Here is a 20852-nt window from a genome sequence, read left to right on the forward strand (position 1 = left end):
ATTATGTACAGAATACAAATGGCTAGGATATAACTTTTTAAACTGACGTGCCAAAAATCATGGGATAGCAGTATGTAAATTAATGATGGAGTGCCATTGGCTTCAGATATCGGCTTGGGAACACAGCAGAAGTTGTGAGTTGTTTTCTTGTGAGTGAAGTTGAACACTGGTCGGGGTGCTCATGGCAAGATGTTGTGAGTTTTTGGAGTTTGAATGAGGAATGATAGTGGGTGCCAGATGGATGGCACACGCCATTTCCAAAGATGTGAGAGCTTTAAACATTCTTTGATCCACTGCGTCACGTTTGCCCTGGGAATATATCATAAAAGGCATTACCGCCCACAGTGGACAGTGCATTGGCTGGCCAGCAGCGTCTGGATAAAATTGTCTGGACAAACAGACTAGAGACTCTGGCAGAAATCACATCCTCATTCAGTATGGGAGGTCTCACATATCCTGCAGGTCACTGTAGCATACTTTAGCTTCCAAGACATATGGGAGCAGAAGACCCACCAGAATGCCTCAGTAGGTTCATGAGGTTGCTAACTGGAACCAAAGGCCTGGCAGCATGTTTCGGACTGATGGTAGGGTTTGTGTGGTGTGCAGACCCCGTGATGCCATGGACCCTAGTTTTCAGCAAGGCACTGTGCAGGCTGGTGGTGGTTCCATACTGGTATGAGGTGTGTTGACATGGCATGGGTTGGGTCCACTGGTCTGACTGAACATGTTATTGAATGCTGCCCACTACGTTTCACTGCTTGGTGACCATTTGCAGAACTTCATGGGCTTCATGTTACCCCCACAATGATGGGATATTCCATCTAGATAATGCACTGTGCCATCAGGACCAAGTTGTCCAGAACTGGTTCAAGAAGCATTCTGGAGAGTTCCTACAAATGACGTGGCCTTCACGTTTGCCCAATATTAGTCGTATTTAGCTTTTTGGGATGTGGTAGAAAGGTCCATTTGCACCTGAAATCCTGCGCATACAAATACTACAGAGCTGTGGGCGGCTATGCAGACGGCATGGCTCAACATCTGTCCACCTGTGGAACTGATACCATATCGTGTTGCTGCACTTTGCAAGGCTATAGGGGTCCTACACGATATTCGTTTATGTCCATGACTTTTATTACGTTGGCGTACTTTGTTTTTTCGTTTGTCATTTTTAATTGAGGGGGGAAGAAGGGCTGTTGCACCAAGTCGTTATTAGTTTGATTTTTTTATTTTTTTTTTCCAACTTCCATAGACATTAATAAAAGTCACTCAAAAAATTATGTATCTCCTTCCACTGAACATTATTTACACCAATTTACTGATGTATGAAGGTCGCAAATTTTGAGTTTTACCTGTTCTTGCCACTTCTGAGGCTTGCCGAGCAGTGTCGATTAGTTATTTTGCTGAAAATAAAAGCATTTTTATGAAAAAAAAAATGTATATACATTATCGGCTCATCTGATCCAAACTGGTACAGTAGTGTGTCAGTTTGAATGTAGTTGACACCCACTGCGTATGATAGGACTCAGTCCTGAGTCCACTCTATACACTCCTGCAGATATCAGGAAGGGGTTAAAAATGAATAAAATATTTTTCTCTATGGAAAAATGAAATTTTTGATAGAGGGAGTTACTTTCTTAAGTTTATAAAACTTCGTTAAACATAATTTTGTCTATTCTTTCTTTCTTTTGTCCCATTAGGGTACTCTTAGACCGGATAGCTATCATTCCTGTGGTTTCACACAGCAGCGTTAGTCGTTCAGTGAATGGAAGTGGAGCGCGCTGGAGATCTCTTCCAGCCGCCCGACTCCATTTATTGTAAATAGGCAGTCGGTCATAGATTGGGTCCTGCGTATACACCGGACTACTATCTGTGTTTTTAGCCGATAGTTGGCCCATGTTAAAGGTACCCTTAAGTTGCATTAATACGCAGCTGACTTGCTACAGATTGTGTTGCTGATTTTAGTGCAGATTTGCAGCAGATTTCACCCCTTCAATTTGTATTCCGTTTTAAGGATGAAATCTGCAGCAGATTTGCAAGGAAATCATTTGTGTGTGAACACACTCTTGGGCCCAATATCAACGGGTGGATTTGATTGGTGGAATCCACCTGGGGTTACCCACGCAGAAGATCTGCAATTCAAAGTGCCCATAATGAAGCATTGGCATCAGCAACTGAATTTAAGCATGTGGATTTGATTTGTGGACCGTTTGGTGCAGAAAACAAATCGCAGTATGCTCCATTTCTGTGCGGATTCCGTGCGGACGGGCTCAATAGAAGTCAATGGGTGCGGGCGATCCACAGTGCATCCACAAATACAATTGCGGGTGCACTGCGGATTTGAAGGTTAAAATCCATAACGGAGATGGGGAGAAGGCTGGGAGGTGGGGTTGCGGATTTTTATTCAGCGTGGATGATCCGCAGTGCATCAGTGTGGAAAAACCATTACATCCGCGATCTCCCGCAAATGGTTTCTACAGGTCTCCCGCTGCGGAAATAAGCATGCAGAATGCAATCCACCCGTGGACGTGAGGCCTTAGAGAGGACTAAAAGCTGGTGTAATGCTTGGTATGTCTATTGCCCATCAGCGTCAGACTTGGACTGCCTCTCTAAGGCCTTTAGGTACCATTGCAAGCCAAGGGCACTCCGCGATTGTCACAGAGGGCCCCTTCTGTCTGTTTTGGATCCTTCAGATGCCACAGTTTGTGTTGGAGTTCTCTTGACCCCACACTTTTCCGCAACGGAAAAAAAAGAATGGACATGCTGTGGCCGACGAATCCGCGCCGCAACGCCGGCTTTGCCGTCCTGTGTGAACGAGGCTTCTGAGAAATCTCGTCCACATTGCTGGCTAACCACGGGATTAGCGGCCACGGGCGGTTTTGCTGCTGCGAAATCCTAGATGGAATTTTTGCAGCAAATCCGCCCTGTGTGAACCCAGCTTAATAGTAGAAAACTGCTTTAACACAAACATCATATAATAGTTGCTTGCTGTCATCTGCTTGCTGGACATTAGGTGGCAGTGTTGTGCAGAAGATCATTTGTAGCTCAGGATTTTGCACAGTTTGCTCTTCAGAGATGCCCTGTAGTTCGGGCTTTAAGAATGCTGCATTTTTGCTTGTTTTTTCTTCTTCATTTGCTGGAATCCATAACTTAATGAACAGCAAATGGCTATTCTGGCACTGCTTTTTTTTTTGTTTCTGTTTTTCCCCCTCAGGTTCAATAGAACATTATTCTTAAAGGTACGGGTTGTTACAGATGAGGCAATGCCAAATACATGTACTTCTTTCTTTTTTTTCATAGGCATACCTATTTTGACAGTCCAAGAATCCTTGGGCATAAGCAGCATCAGACAGCACATAGAAGCTGTCTACTGGCCATTTTTCATGACTCCCTTACATTGAAGGGGCTATTTTTTTTTTCCATGGAAGGAATCAAAATGGCAAATGCTGTGATATTTTCTCCCCCACATAGACCATTGGTCTTTGTGAAAAAATTGCATATAGGAATAACTTAAAGGGGTCGTCCAGGAAGCTCCTGCTGTCAGCTTCGGGATACAAAGGTCCGAGCGGAAGCCACTGTTCCCACCCCTTTGTAGCGGCTGATGTTCATAATTGCAGGCGCAGCTCTAATTGAAATCAGTGGGAGCTGCATCTGCAATTACAAGCATCGGCCACTACACAGGAGTCAGAGCAGCGGCTTCTGCTCCGACCTCTGTGTATCATGCTGCTGCCTGAAAAAAAAAACTTTTGATTGACACTGTTGGCCCTCTGTGCTGTCCATTGGACAGATGTACAGCACACAAATGTGACTAAGCCCTCATTTTAATTTTTTACTTGAGTTTTTTTGTTTTGTAAACAATTAACTTTTTTTTTTCTTTTTTTTTTTAAGTGCCACTAGGGGATTTGGCACTGTGTTGCTATGATCACTTCAATAATATATTGCATTACTTCTGTATTGCACTGTATTATGCCTGGCAGCTCCTGTGCCTCCCCCATCCCCATGCTGTTAACTTTTGTTACAGACAGGAAACCGCATCCCATCAGCACCTCAGATGTATAGAACAATGGATAAAGCAAGAGGTAACATAGGGAGAAAATGTTTCCATATGTACGCTCAGTCACTTATTATATATAGAGAGAGACTGAGCGTGCATGAGGAAAAATGTCCCTTCTATGTTACCTATTGCTTTATCCATGGCTTTGTATATTTGCATTACTGATGGGATGCACCACAAATACATATATTACTTTTTCTTTCTTCAGGGAGGTTTCTAGTGCCCAGAATAATTTTTAGATTTCTCAATACCTTTAATCATCTTGCAATTTTGTTTTATTGGGCAATTCCTGTTTTATCTGGTAATTATATCAATTTCAGCAATTTTTTTTTTGTCTAAACCCATAATAAACATGAAAAAAATCTTGATTTGGCTTCTGGAAAGAAGAAAGCCATTGAGTTTGATAACATCAGATTTCCATCAGCAGCAAGTTAATTGCTCATGTACCACTCTTTCAACAAAGAATTTCAATAAAAAATGATTTTTTTTTTCCCCAGGACTTCAGAGGATTTTAAGATGTAAGATTATTAGATGATGAATAAATAAATGCATACATAGAGACTGGACACATGATCTACACAAGAGACTACTTGTCCCTGATTGGCTGTGTGATCGGTAAAGGTCAACATCCATTTAGATGATTGGCCGCTGATCTCAGTAAACCTTCATCTTATGTGTTCAGGATAAGAGGAGGCACAATGTCAGATTAGGTGGGGAAGTTTAAAAGCAATGTCAGAAAACTTTACTGAAAAAGTAGTAGATGCTTGGAATAATCATCCAGCGGACGTGGTTGAAAAATCATCAGTAAGTGAATGTAAGACGCCTGGGATAAACCTATAGCTATCCTAAACGAGAAAGGAAATAATGGAGGGGCAGACTAGATGGAACACGGGGACCGTTTTTGCCCTCAAGTGTTCCATGTTTTTTATTATGGGCAATTTTTACCTTTTGTGGGAATCTTCAAGATTCTTTCATGTCATGCAGATTATAACTGCAATATATCACATCTGGTGCACAAAATGAAACCTATGAAGTTCACCATAAATATAAGGTCATTCACATGGGTAGGATAAATGGATGTCACCAATATACACTAAATGGGGTACTGCTAGGGAAAAGTGAGATGGAAAAAGACCTGGGGGACTAGTGGACTATAGACTAAACTGGAGCAATCAATGCCAGTCAGCTGCTGCAAAAGCACATAGTTTTGGGATGCATTAAAAAAGGTATAGGAGCGAGGCACAAGAATATTATTCTTCCACTATATAAGGCACTTGTCAGGAATACTGTGTACAGTTCTGGACACCGGTGCTCAGAAGAGATGTTGCAGTGCTTGAGGGGGTTCAAAGAAGGGTAACTAAATTAAGAAATGAGATGAGAGGTCTAGAATATCCAAGAGAGGCTATCGAAATTGGGATTATTCACCCTGGAAAAAAGACGGTTATATAGGAAATCCTTTGCATCCTCATGTGGATAAGCCTTTTACCAATTTGCTCCAACATACCAGTATGGAGGTGCAGGAGATTGTGTGCTGCGGTACAACTGGCTGTGCCTATGGCTTAAAGAGCCATTCAGGTGACATTGTTTTCTGGTTCATTATATAACTAGTTATTCTTTCCTATCTGAAAAGTCCTGGAGACCTTCTCTTCAGATGGATCATGTGATCTCATTCTGACTACCTGAGATTTACTTGGCTTTGTTATCTCAAGGAGTCACTTTTTGTCAGTCAGCATAATTCCTGTGTGATGGACCCGACCACACAAGCTTTTTAGAGGGAGACACAAACCCCTATGATGATTAGAGGCTCCTTCACAGTTATAATGAAGGAGATGACAGTTCCGCATCCCCATTATACACTTGTGGTCTGCGACGGTCCTCCCAGCAGGCAGAGATGGTTCAGGCTCTAGTTGCTCATGTGATGATGTGTGTTGATGTATCATGGGATTTATAGCACAGAGTAGTGAAAGAGAAACAAGGAGCAATCTTTGGATCAAAATGGTGCCTGCTAAGCGTCAAACAGGAGGCTGCACTGAATGGAAGGGAGTGCAGTATACAGAGGAGACATCCAGTGTGTTACAATCAGATGAGAGGTGCAGGAATAGTAAAATTTACGTTCCTCAGAGTGGCCCTTTAAAATTGTTATCCAGACTCCAAAAAGGTGTTAAAACCTAGTCAGTGAGGTGAAAAAAAACATTTAAAAAATACATACTCTTCAGTTCTGATCTCGGCTCATTTTGGCTAGTCATTAGCTTCAATGCAGTCACATGTTCCATCTTTTGGGTGTTATTGCTGCAGTGGGCACTGGGCACCATCACGAATGGAGTGGCAGGAATTTAGGTGAGGTGAGGAACTTTTTTAAAAGTTTTTTTTCACCATGCTGAGCAACTTTCAAAAAAAACTTGGTGGCTGAATGACCCCCTTTAAGGCCTAAGGAATATGGCTTGTCATGTGTACATATGTTTACTATGTTGATTACATTATTCGTGTTTGTAGTCACTTTTGAACCATATTTTATTTTACATACTCAATTTTTTTTTAATGCACTTTTAAATCTGTAACAATCTGTTTAGAAGGTTTTCAGATAAAATGCATAAAAGTCACATACAATCATAGGAAAAGTCACTTATACACAAGTACAGGGGCAGGTACAAACCCCAATTCCCAGCAGCATGGAAAGCCAGAATGTTATATGGGAGAGGGGGACACAGGTTGAAACCCCATATGAAGAGGCGGTCTATGCGTTGTATTGTGCAGCTTACTGACTAATACCTTACCTTTCATTCTTTCCTTAGGACCTGCAGATTGAGCGAGAAAGGAGTGCTTACAGTATATCTGGAGGCTGCACGGCGCTTATTGTTGTGTACTTACTGGGGAAGATTTATGTGTCCAACGCTGGGGACAGCAGGTATTTCACATTTACTGGGCCTTTTGCGTTCAGTAATAAGTACACCGCCACTCACCAATATTCTGTCCGTCTGCCAGTTTGTTAATTAGAGCTAAATGACCACTTTTGTTTTATGATAATGGTAACTAGCTTTTTATTAGCAGTTGTATCTTTTTAGAGTGCTTTAATGAGGGTAGACTTGTTATCAGTTTGTGAAATTGTGGCTTTAATGGGTTTTTTCCCTCCTTTTACCTTGCAGTAATTACTACTGAAACCAACTGACTTCAGTAGTCAATGACTAATTAAAGCCATTATTTGCAAAAAGTGTAAACCGCATTGGGCCTAGTTGGACGAGTACAATGTTATTTATTCGGCTTCTCTTCCTTATTCCACAACTATGATTGCTCACTTTTAGTGAAACCTAAAATCCAAGCAATAAAGTACCAGTTCTTGTTGTACTCAGCTTGTCTTGTTAGCAGTAGGGAATGTGAATCTTATGATTTAGTTACATGGATGAGCCCAAGAATAGGAGACTGGAGTATTGCCAACGCTGCATGAGTTGGAGGGATTTATCTCTGTCTAAACATGTAGAAAGTGGTTTCATAGGTAAATTACTGATAGATATGGTTGGCAGACATTGGGTGAGGCTTACTTTCAATGTGCACAAAAGGGAAAAGTTTCCATTCAGATCAGTACTGAATATCTAGTGGAGTCAGTATTAGAAACCCCAATCAGTATTGCATTACTTTGAGTTTGTAGGAAATCTGGTCATAAAAATCTGAAGCTAAAAGGGAATTAAAGGGAACGTCTCATGTACTTTTACGCTGCCCTCGTTGAGAGCAGACTCGCTGATTCCAATGTTTTATAGTTTTGCTCATTTTGCAGCGCTGGCAGTAGATGGGTCCAACTTACCGTATATACCGACTTTTGAACCCCGAAAAATCTGCTCTGAAGTCGAGGGTCGTCTTATACGCTGGTAACACAAAAAAAAGAAAGTGTCAAAAAAAAAAAAAAACATTACTCACCTCCCCCAGCATTCTGCGGGGCTGCTGCAGGCTATCGCTCCCTCCTGGTCCCTGGCAGAGCATTGCTTTCTGGACGCAGGGCTTGAAATCCCCGCCTCCAGAAAGCTAATACTGTGATTGGCTAACACACGCTGTCAGCCAATCACAGCCATTCAATGACATCATTGAATGACTGTGATTGGCTGAAGGCACGTGTGTTTTAGCGAATCACAGCCATTCAATGATGTCATTGAATGGCTGTGATTGGCTGACGGCGCTGCATCCAGAAAGCAATGCTCTGCTGGGGACCAGGAGGGAGCGAGAGCCTGCAGCAGCGCCGAAGAACGCCGGGAAAGGTGAGTAATGATTTTTCTTTTGCTCCACTGTATTCCCGGCGTATAAGGTGACAGTTGGGGGGTCGTCTTATACGCCCCGTCGCCTTATACGCTGGAATATACGGTATTCATGAGGCTCCCTGTCCTCCCACTATTTACGCTAATAGGGGTCTTGAGCACACGAACCCCTTCTAACCCCTCCATAGGCCCTAATATGTAGAAATGTTTTCATGAGCTGCTTTGAAGCCTTTGGTTTGGAGCTAGATATTCAGCAAGTATATAATGGAGGTCATGTTTGAATGTTTATATACTTTTCCATATGTACTCTGCAGGTATATAAACACATTAATATGAGAGCCTTGTGTGGTGCAGAGTGTTAAGGCAGCATAAATGCAGCCCTAAGCTCTTGCTCACAACCTGAAGGTTGCTAGTTCAATCCCCAAATGGTTTAGCTAGCCAGCACAAGGTTGACTCAGCCTTCCATCCTTCCGTGCTCTGTAAAATAAACACCCAGCTTGGTGGGGGGGGGGTAACAAATAAATTACCTGAAAGGCTGTGGAATATGTTGGTGCTATACAAGATTTATTTTTTTATTTTTTTTTAGATGCATTTTTTAATAGTTATACATTGGTGTGACGAAAGAATCCTTTTTGGCCTCATGTCCACGGGGAAAATCAGATCCGCTGCAGATTCTACATGTAGAATCTGCAGCGGGTCCCTCCTGCCCCGCGGACATGAGCGCTGAAAAGAAGAATTTAAAAGCATTTACCTATCCGTAGCGTGCGGGGAAGGTCAGCTGTTCCTCACGGCCGGATCTTCATTTTCGGCCGGCGGATGAATTCCTGACGCCGGCGGCACGTCGCCGGCACGTCGTCGACGTGCCGCGCGCATGCGCCGGGCACATCCGCCGAGCCGAAGCAAGGGAGATGCGGCCGTGAGGAAGAGAAGAGCTTCTCGGCCCGCTGCGGTGAGTAAATGCTTTAAATTCCTATTTTAGGTCTCCCGCGGATCCGGACGGCTTCCATAGGCTTCAATAGAAGCCCGCGGGAGCCGACCCCGCGGGAGACCCGCACGAAAATGGAGCATGGTCCAGATTTTTTCATGCTCCATTTTTTTTTAAATGCCTTTTATTGACGATCCGCGGGTATTTATCTACCCGCGGGTGGTCAATGCATCCCTATGGGGTGCGGATCCGCGCGCGGGAGATCCGCTGCGGATCCTAAATCATATTTTGCCCGTGGACATGAGCCCTTTGTCTTTCCCCAAATCGAACTTCTAAAAGTAACTGAAGCCGTAAAGTGTAATACTATACAGGTTTAAGCACACAAGGACAAGATATTGAAGCATTATAGCTCTATAATATATTTTCCTAATGATACATTGTCATTTCCCATGATGCACTAGAAAGGTCACTTTTTCCTTCCCTTTTAATTGTAAGTGGAGCATGGTAGCTTTACTAACTGTGAAAGATGTAGCAACTGAGTATCTGTAAAGCTGACAAGTATCTTGGCTGGGTGTCATGTAAATGAATGTGTTGGATGACTACTAATTTAGTCGAACATCTGCTGTTGCCTATTCCTTGCATTCCAATGAGGAAAGCTTCGTTGATATATCTACCTCTGTCTTAACTCAGTAACCACTCTTGCATTATAATATTGGTGTACCGTATTCTCATTTTCAGATTTACACCCAGGTTAACACAAGTACTATTCATAATACACATATCACGTCTTCTCTTAGCAAAGGTAATGTTACTATCCTTTTAAGGGTTGTCAAGGACATCTTCTGCAGTGAGATTCCTAAAATGTTTTTCTTGTCTTTGACATATTCACAGCAGCTTCATTTTAAGGGAAACATTTTCTATAATTGTATTATACAGTGTGGGTGAAAGCTCGATTACCCTGAGTAACCCAAATAAGGGTATATGCATTGCTCCACTAAGAATACGTAGGAGCCCTACACCAAGGGTCCTGTGCTGAATACAGGAGCCTCGGCGACTCTGAGAAGATTTCTACATGTAACATGGCATAGCAGTTCAGACTCTTTAAAGCAGTTTCTCGGGACTAATTTATGACCTATCTTAAAATAGATTATCCATATCGGATCGGTGGAGATCCACCACTTATGACCCTGCCGAATAGCTAATTGAAGAGGCCACAGCGCTTAGCCTCTTCTCAGGCCTGTGACACCACTTTTGTCGTCTACCTTCATAAAAAAGATTATATTTAGTTAATATTTGCTGATGACCACTGTCCTATTAAAATAGGGTAGTGTTTAATAGTGTGTTTATTGAAACATGGGTAGAGGTCCACCCATGTGAAACTGGCATCACCTTAACTCATCAAGCCGTGTGACCTGCAAAAATACTTCTGGAATGTCTTGTTTGACCAAGTATAAAGGAACCTGGTTCTTGGACGCTCCCGTGTTGAGCGAAGAAAATGGGCAAATCTAGCATGCTTGCCTGCACAGGAGGACTTGCAGGACTTCTATTTAAATCAGTGGATGCTGTAGACACCCAAAAATAAGTGTATAGTACCACATGAGCTAATACGCATAGGAAAGAATATTCTTTTAAAAGGATTGTACCTTGTCAATATAATTGGGAAGACTCCTTCTGCAAAGTGGAAGGGACCATAAGAAAGGACTATATTGTCAGCTGCCAGAGGGGGCAGGAGACTGATACTGTCCAGCAGCACAAAGGGGGGGAACATGGAACTAAAACTATTAAAAAAGGTACACTGAATTGCTACTTTATAGAGACACCTGCTATTTCATGATTGGAGCTTCCCTGTATGGAAATTAGACACATGACTCAGGAGCAGCAGCATAAAATCAAGGGAGGGAGTTTTTCTTGGATCTGTTAGTGTGAATCCATATTTGAATTGGAAAATAACACTATCTGAGGGAATTTTCACTGAAAGGAGACAAAGGAAGATGTCAAGAATAGTTTCTGCAAATTGATACACAGTCAAGCAAATTGAAGCTGAATACAAAATTTGTGTTTCCAACTAATGTATCTAAATGCAAAACAGCTCTTTTTTTTTTCACCATAAATAGGCTATGAAAACAGGGGACCAGTTTGAGTACTATTGCTATCTAGGAAAAGCTGATGGGCAAGACTTCAGTGTGCAAAAATAGGATCACTGAGCAGTGAAAAATCCTTGCCTGGTCAGATGAATCCAGATTTCTATTGCACTGTGCTTATGGGAGGGTCAACATTTGGAGCAAGCAACATGAATCAACAAATCCTTTCTGTCTGGTGTCAACAGTTCAAGCTGGTTAGGGTGGAGTGTGGGAAATTTCTTCTTGGTATACCCCAAGTCCAATATTCCTGCAGAATGATTTCAACACATAGGCTCTATGTCTTGACAAACTTCTGCGTCTCTGAAAGGCAAAGGAGGTCAAATGCTTACTAAATGGGTGTCTCTTATAAAGTAGACATTTGGGTGTATTTTTTTAATGCTACAAATACTGCAAACTAAGGCCGCCTGCAGACGGGCGGAAATTCCGTGGCGGGATTCCCTGCAGAATTTCTGCCCCTGGACGCCTGCATAGGATTGCATTACAGCACGCAATCCTATGGATACGGCCGTGGTTTGTCTGCGCGAAATCACGTGCGGCAAACAAACCGCGGCATGCCGCTGGCCCCGCTCTACGTATGCGCCGGCAGCCGGCACATGAAAGAGCCGGAGCTGTGGGAGCGGGTAAGTCCGCGGTGCTCTCTGCAGGTGCTCGGGTAGGGTCCCGCTGCGAGAATTCTCGCAGCCGGATCCAACCTGGCCGTCTGCAGGCGGCCTAAAATGACTTTTTTTACAATTTATGACCTAAACTCAGGATAGGACATCAATAGTTGATTGTTGGGGTCTGCCACTTGGGATCAGCTATTGCCCTGTCGAGGGACGTGTGGACACTGGCCAACGGTCGCCCATAATCGCTAGCTTTGAGTGATTATTTGGGTGACTGTTGGCCCAGGCAAAGGTACCTTAAGTCCAAAAAGCCACAGACAACCCAGAACAATTGCTATGAAAATGATTTGCAGGCTAGCCCCTTTGACTGCTACTGCAGTGTTTTTTCTTTATTTGGTTGCTTTTTTCTTTTAAGAGATTGACATCCAGACAGGAATGCTGTACCTAAAAGACAATATATGTTCCAAGTATTAATATAGACATATGGTATGAGGCAGGCGCAGATGCCGAGTAGGAGGACAGGAGAAGATTTCTACTGTCTAAACAGGCAGCTAAAGATAATGTTTTGGAAGAAAATAAGAATCTCAAGATCACGTCTTTATTTATGGGTTCACAAAGTGTTAAATGTCATAGAACAATCTGAATGCTAAAAATCAGTCAACAAATAGTTGCTCCAAGGGCAAAATCATTTGTCTTGAGCATCAAACACTAGCAAGAGATACATAGAAATGGTAGGGGGTGGGGGAGATTTAGTACATCCACCTCAGAAAGATAACTTTTTTTAAATTAGAATTTTAAAAAATTGCTTACTTGAATTGTAATTTTTTGTTTAGTGTAAATGATTGTGCTTTTATATAATAAATAATTTTAATTTAATGAATTGAAAAAAAATCTGTGACTCAGCACTGTCTGCCAGATGATCGGCGGCAGTGCAAAATGTAGGACTCTGTGCAGAATTATCAGAAAATAGAGTATAAATGCCTTCTGTTAGGATATCATATTTTCTGTGCTGTTTTTTTTTTTTTTGTAGACGCTATAAGTTACACCCAGTGAAATGAGACAGATTTATCGGTCATGGGTTTAAAATGTTTCTATGAAGTTGGGTTTGCACTTTTTGTAATGTGAAATGCTTTCTTTCAGGGCTATAATTATCCGAAATGGAGAAATAATACCTATGTCTTCAGAGTTTACACCAGAAACAGAGCGTCAGAGGCTTCAGTATCTAGTAAGTCAAACGCATGTTTATCATGAATACTGTAGAAGAAAAAAAAAGACTTTTGAGGGATTTTACTCTCATTTTGGAATGTATATTGATGAAAAATAATGAAAAGAAGGTAGCAAATTTTAATTGTAATTAACATAACTCACCAGTAAAATGTGTTATTGCTACTTTCATAGAATGGTAGAGTTGGAAGGGACCTCCAGGGTCATCGGGTCCAACCTGTCTAGCCGCTGTTTGAAGACTTCCATTAATACTTTTTTGTATCAAGGGTTTCTTTCTCTTTCCTTTGTTCCACATAACAAATTTGAAGGGCTCTTTGGATCTTCTAAGCTTGGTAAAAGATGTTTAGATGTAATATACTGCTAAATTGTACCATGATCCCTAGTCTTTATCATACTCAAGAATAACACAGAACACTTCTTAGGTTATTGAAACGTCTAAATTATCTTCTCCTTTGGATAGGTCATCAATAGTTGAGCGACAGGAGTCCTTCTTTTAGGATCCCCACCAATCAGCATATACTCCGACCTGCTGTCATTGCAGCTGAGCCAGATATGCGCATTGGTAGTCAGAGCTAGGAGTGTAAGAGAAAGACTTTGCTCCCTTTGAAATCAATGAGCGATGCCTTCCAATATACTTTGGCTCCTCGTTGCAGAGCGGGAAGTGTAAGAGAAAGACTTTGCTCCCATTAAAATCATTAAATGAGAGCAGAATGATCCGCGCCACCCAACATGGAACGATGCATAAATGTATAATAAATGAATTGGACTCACCTGGTGCTAGGCGGGAACCTTATAAGATAGGGAGATAACCCACCTGCACCAAAGGATTAACATCAATAAGAGCGATGCCTTTTAATACACTTTTGGCTCCTCATTGCTGACAGAGTTGGAAGTGTAATAGAAGGCATTGCTCCAATTTCAGTGGGAGCAATGCCTTCCATTATACTTCTGGCTCCAGCCACAGTGACAGCATACTGATCGAATCAGCTGATCAGTAGAGATCCTGAGTGGTGGACCCCCACCAATCAACAATTGATGACCTATTTCAAGGATAGGTCATCAATAGTAAATTCCCAGAAAACCCCTTTAAAGCATTGCATAAGAAACATTATGCAGCTTTCTAATATACTTTGTTTCAATTTAAGATCTTTACTTGCTGTCCATTAAAGCAAACATTCTTGTTTGAACCCAGAGGTTAAACACCTATTACGATCATTATCAACAAATGACACAACTGCATGACTTGTAACAAAATAGATATCTGATACACAGAAGAGCTTATTCACATGGGTGTATGAGTACAACAATGGGAATCTCGTATCCCCTATGTTCTGCCAGCAGAAGAGTCAGCAGAGATCGCGTACAGGCTGTGATAGGCACTGTGCATGCACGGGATTATAACATCACGTACAGGCGCAGTATGACTTTTTTTTTTTTTCAAATCCCCCGCTTTGTGCAGAAAACGCAGGCATTGCAAAGGGGCAGCATTTCAATGCTGAGCCCTTGAAGGGCTCCGTATAAACCGGGAAGAAATAGAGCATGCTGCAATTTATTTCTCCCGCGTTTTATATGGATGTCCCCTCACAGTTCCAATGCAGGTGTGAATGGAAGAATGAAAGTCCATAGACTTTCATTGCCTCCATTCACTGCATGTTACGCACGGAAATACGCGGTGACAATATGCCCGTGTGAATGAACCCTAAAGTACATCTGTCACCTTCTTTATGCTGCAGTCTCTGTGGGCATAATGAAGTAGTGACAGACACACGGACTTCCGCTGTGTGTCATTTATGCATGAATATGGTGTAGTTTTGGTAAGTTTACACTTTTATTAGTTGCAGCAGCACAGACTGGCCCAGATTTATTAAAGGGGTTTTCCAGGCAGATACTATTGATTACCTATCCTCAGGGTAGGTCATCAATAGTTAATCAGCTGGGGTCCACTGATTGGGACCCCAGACGATCATCCAATCGGGCACCTGCTGTCAGTGCCACAACACACAGGAAAACGGAGCTTGCGGATCTGAGCTATCTGCTTTCCCTATATCTTTTATCTATGTTAATGTAGTCAGAATATCACTCTCTATATAAAGTTAAATATGGAGAGAAAGAATGTCAAGCATGCCAATCTCAGTGGGAGGTAGATAACAGTTATTTCATATCGACGGATGTGGCTTTTTCATTAAGGCCAGTGACTAGAGATGAGCGATGGTACTCGCTAAGGCAAACTACTCGAGCGAGTAGTGCCTTATGCGAGTACCTGACGGCTTGTCTCAAAAGATTCGGGTGCCGGCGGGGAGAGCGGTGAGTTGCTGGAGTGAGCAGGAGGGAGATAGTGATTTCCCCCCCCCCCCCCCCCTCGTTCCTCCCTGCTCTCCCCCGCCCCCTGCCGGCACCTGAATCTTTTGAGAGGAGCGGGTAGGTACTCGCTCTAAGGCACTACTCGCTCGAGTAGTTTGCCTTAGCGAGTACGCTCGCTCATCTCTACCGGTGACCCTTCATCATATTTGAGATGCGATTTTGCATCCATAATACAGACATGTGTCCTGGTCTGACCGTGGGTCCCCTGACCCCAAATCCATGTATCATTAGAATCTATGATGCTTGGGGGTTCAGGTCAGGAAACGGTTGTCAAGCCGGGACACACGTCCGTCCTAAAGCTCATATGTGTACCAGGCAATAAGACAGTTTGTGAGTTCTTTGTTGATCCTGTTGGAATGTAGACATGACACAATGGGTTGTACTCGGAGACATGTATTGTCTGTGCCAAAGGCATATTACTATTCCGTATATTAACAAGAATATGTAAGCTGATGGCAAAGGGAAGATCCAAGGACATAGAAAGTGGTCTTCTGCTAATGCATAACATTTGTTGGCATTGTAAGATTTCATTGTGTTTTCTGTGCCTCAGGTGGCAGAATGAAATGAAGAGTCATTTAATACTACATTCAACTCACATCCAGCCTAGAAAGTCATGCCCTACATAAGGCTTTTTTGGCTAATAGGATTTAAAATGCTTAGATTTCAATTATTCCCAGATGCATCCTAAGAATCTATACAATGTTCCATCGAAGACTCGATCTCTTCAAACTTTAACCCTTGTTTACCAACGACACCAGTCCCTGTTTTAATGTATTTGCCCCTTAAATGCATTCAAAATGGTTTTATTTGATTGTAGTCCTCCATGACATTCAATGTATTATATGATATGCAATAAATCAGGAAAAAGTCAGCCTCCAGTCAAAGCTTGACTATGAATCCTTATGTGAAGGGTTGGCAAGCAGAATTTGAGAGTCGAGCGGTTTGTGTGCTAGAATTCAGTTTCTGAGCTGTAATCGGAATGAATTACTTGCATTTAGACTTTGGATGCCATACACCAAGGAGCACCTTTTTTGTTCCCAGGTTGTAACACTTGGCTCCTGATGTCCTATGTCACAAATGTTAAGAAACTGTCTGTCAGTAGCTTTAAACTTTGGGTTTGTGGCCAGGGATATTTATTCAAAATATCCCTATTTAAAATAATACTTGTAATTTTATATCAAATCGATTCAATGGAAACATTTCTCTATCAGGAATGCAGTGAATTAATCCAGGATTTGGTTCACAGTGCTGCCTAATCTCACATCCAAGTCACAGTCAGATTATGTAAACTATTCATACTTTGATGCAGGACACGGCTCAGATATGGCATCTAATCGTTATAATGTACATTACATGGATTTCAGTCTCTGAATATTTCATTACTTCTCTTTTCCTATTTTTGTAGGCTTTTCTGCAGCCACATCTACTTGGAAATGAGTTCACACATTTAGAATTTCCTAGAAGAGTACAACGTAAGGAACTGGGCAAGATGATGCTTTACAGGGACTTTAATATGACCGGCTGGTGAGAAATTTTACATTTGGACCCCTTCGTGCTATTAAGTTGGTTGATGAATGCTATTTGACCTAAAAGGAGGTTCCGTTAACAATGAAAACAATTTTTTTTTTTTACGTATAGATTAAAAATACATTTTACACCACGTTTTAGAATACCGTATATACCGGCGTATAAGACGACTTTTGAACCCCGAAAAATCTGCTCTGCAGTCGGGGGTCGTCTTATACGCCGGTAATTCAAAAAAAAAAAAAGTGTAAAAAAAAAAAATTCATTACTCACCTGCCCCGGCGTTCTGTCGCGCTCCGGCAGGATGTCGCTCGCTCCGGCAGGCTGTCGCTCGCTCCTCGTCCCCGGCGCAGCATAGCTTTCTGAATGCGGGGCTTGAAATCCCCGCTTCCAGAAAGCTAATACACACGCCGGCAGCCATGACATCATTGAATGGCTGTGATTGGCTAAAGCGCACGTGGCTTCAGCCAATCACACTATTCAATGACATCATTGAATAGTGTGATTGCTAACACGTGTGCGCCTTCAGCCAATCACAGCCATTCAATGCTGTCATGGCTGCCGGCGTGTGTATTAGCTTTCTGGAAGCGGGGATTTCAAGCCCCGCATTCAGAAAGCTATGCTGCGCCGGGGACGAGGAGCGAGCGACAGCCTGCCGGAGCGAGCGACATCCTGCCGGAGCGCGACAGAACACCGGGGCAGGTGAGTAATGAATTTTTTTTTTTTTCTCCACTGAATACCGGCGTATAAGGTGACAGTTGGGGGGTCGTCTTATACGCCCCGTCGCCTTATACGCCGGTATATACGGTAGATACAATGCATTCTGATAAGGTGGTGTTCTCCCAGCACTCGCCAAACCCAGACTCATCATAATAAGATTGCTGTACACCAGTGTTTCCCAACTCCAGTCCTCAAGGCACCCCAACAGGTCATGTTTTCAGGATATCCTATAGTAAGAACCCCTGTGGCAATGTCTGAGGTACTGGCCATTATTCCATCACCTGTGTAATACTGAGAGAATCCTGAAAACATGACCTGTTGGTGCTCCTTGAGGACTGGAGTTGGGAAACACTGCTTTACACCACTCTAGCAGACGCTTGGCATTGTGCATGCTGACCGTAGGCTTGTGTACAACTGCTTTTCCATGGAAACTCATTTCATTAAGCTCCTAACACTCAGTACTTTTGTTGATGTCCCTTCCACATTCAGTTTAGAACTCTGTAGTAAGTGATGCAACAGTGAATAGATGACTTTTACTTGCTGCTCTTTTCGGCACTTGGTGACCCTGCTATTGTTTGCATGGTCTTCCACTTCATGGCTGAGTTCCTGTTGTTCATGTGTGTTTCCACAGTACGTCACAGTAATAACACTTACAGTTGTCCTTGGCAGGTTAGAAATTTCACAGTTTGATTTCTGTTAGATGTAGGTTCCATTCTCTGATGTATTAAGTTGCTAAACTTTTCAGAACAACTCCTGCTACTACCCTTCTTTGACTATGGCTCTGTGCTTGTACCTGTTTGCAATGGTTTGGGCTAAAACACCTGAAGTCAATATGTAAGAGGGAGATCCACATAATTTTTTAAAACACGCATCACTGTAGTTTTGCTGCAGCACTGGAAAGAAGTAGGAAATTTTTACAAATCTTTATAAAAACAATTTTAAAAGTTTAAACCACTCTTTGTACTCCAAGGTCTGTATGGAATAGAGATAAAGGGCAAGTTGTTGGTAAATTTGTTGCACAGTTAGACACTATTTTGGGCAAAATGTGCCAAGATGAGGTGCAAAAGATCAATTTGGTAGTGTTGTACAGAATAGGTTAGCATTAAAGATCACAGAAAATATTCCTCCCTCAGCAGATTGCATATATTTAATCAAATTAGAAAAAAAAACTAATAAATTCAGATCTTTTATTCCGCTAATTTTCCTGTAATTACCTGTCCCTCATCCTCATTTCATATTAAGACCCTCCAGTTCAAATTAAAAAGTTGACCGTACATCACCAGTACACATACCTGGTGGCCTCTCTTGCGATATTATTCGGTGTTAGGTATGTGTACCTTACTATCTATGGCCAAGTTTTCAACTATTTATGCCCAACATAGTGGATGGCTTTAACCCCTTGAGGACCAAGCGCGGTAAATGTATAGCACTTAGTCCTGGGCTTTAATCCTGCCCGATCGCAGAAATACGGTGCAGGATTAAAGCCTCTACTCCTGCAATCAAGCAGGAGGTTATTAACCACTTCTCCTTTCCCGGGTACATAGCGCTTCATGAGCACTATATACTAAGAAGTGGAAGTGTTTCTTCCACTATGTGAGCCGGCGGTCACATAAATGTCGAGATCACCTGGCACAGCACAGCTGCAGGGTTCTACAGACCCTGATCAGCTCTGCCGGTGGCTATTTTCACTACCAGGGGGATGTTTTCTCCTGTAACTGGGACTCATACAGATGACCAGCTACAGTGGAAAAATGTGTAATAAAAAAAAAACATGTGAATGTCCCCCAGAGGTCATAGATGGTGTCATGGGGGAGATAGATGGTAAAAAAAATAATTACATTAATAAGTAAAAAAAAAATCAGAATAAAATAAAAATGTATCCATAAAAAAGAAAATGACCCAAAGCAGACGGCAACCAAAACCGTCCCTGTATACACCCTGTAAAGCGAAACCATGCATATTATATGTCAAAACATCCGAAACAAAATGAGGAACCCGTTCCTATACTTTTATTTTAGCGTAAATATACTAATTTTTAAAAAATCTATGAATGTTACAAAATCAATTTTTTTTAGCTTTTTACCACCAATGAAAAATAACAAACGGGAAAAAAAGCCAGTGAAAAAGATATTTTAAAAAATAGCCCTACAGGAAAAAATGCGGCAAAAATAATTTTGGTGGCTGAAGGAAAAAATATAGGGCAGTAAAACCACCACATGGGTAAAATCCCTAAAAAGTGTCTGGTTCTTAAGGTACAAAACAGCCTGGTCCTTAAGGGGTTAATATACATATTGGTGTGATACCTTTCTATTTCTGTCTGTGACCATTTGCCATTGAAACAAAAATGCTGGTGGTGTCAATACGTATCACATGGGCTTTATTAAATGGGATTTCCATGACTTAAGATGTGGATTACCTATGCTCAGGATGGATCATCAAAATCAGATCGACGGGAGTTCACTGCTCGGGACCCTCGCTGATCAGCTGATTGAAGAGGCTGCGATGCTCAAGTGAGGTCTGCAGCCTCTTCTCAGGCCTGTGACGTTACATTCATCAACTGCAAGGAGTATTAAACCAGAAAGTTTACAATTTCATGCCATCCATTGTGATTAATGCTTTATTGGTGCACATTTCATCATTTAGTCAGACCTTTAGCAAACATCTAGCATACCTCTACGGAAATTCAAGAAATGTGTTTGATGGACACTATTTACAAGATATGTTTGACATGATGAAACTTTCTCTACACCAGTGTTTCCCAACTCCAGTCCTCACAGACCCCCAACAGGTCAGGGATTTCAGGATTGCCTCAGTGTTGCACAGGTGATGTAATTCTTGTCAGCGCCTCAGACATTGCCACAGGTGTTCTTACTAAAGGATAGCCTGAAAACATGACCTGTCAGGGTCCATGAGGACTGGAGTTTGGGAAACACTGCTCTAGAGCCTTTATAGTGGAAAGAGACCATCATGTTCCAGCAAAACCTACTGACTCGGGAGTTCCCCTTCAAGACCACTGATGGCGCACCTACTTGACTGTAGAGACCAGCCTGGTCAAATCTATTA

At 42.2% G+C, this 20852-nt stretch overlaps 1 protein-coding gene across 1 annotated transcript in view; it reads left to right on the top strand.

The window, feature by feature from the left end:
- Positions 1-20852, top strand: part of LOC136610641 (protein phosphatase 1H) — a 103475-nt gene that overhangs the window by 46297 nt on the left and 36326 nt on the right. Inside the window, exons 4-6 of the mRNA XM_066589855.1 lie at positions 6844-6956; positions 13101-13185; positions 16951-17069. Of these exons, the coding sequence (XP_066445952.1) occupies positions 6844-6956; positions 13101-13185; positions 16951-17069 (317 nt within the window). The remainder of the gene's footprint in view (positions 1-6843; positions 6957-13100; positions 13186-16950; positions 17070-20852) is intronic.

The sequence above is a fragment of the Eleutherodactylus coqui genome, chromosome 2, assembly GCF_035609145.1.
Source record: "Eleutherodactylus coqui strain aEleCoq1 chromosome 2, aEleCoq1.hap1, whole genome shotgun sequence".
In the NCBI taxonomy this organism is placed as follows: domain Eukaryota; kingdom Metazoa; phylum Chordata; class Amphibia; order Anura; family Eleutherodactylidae; genus Eleutherodactylus; species Eleutherodactylus coqui.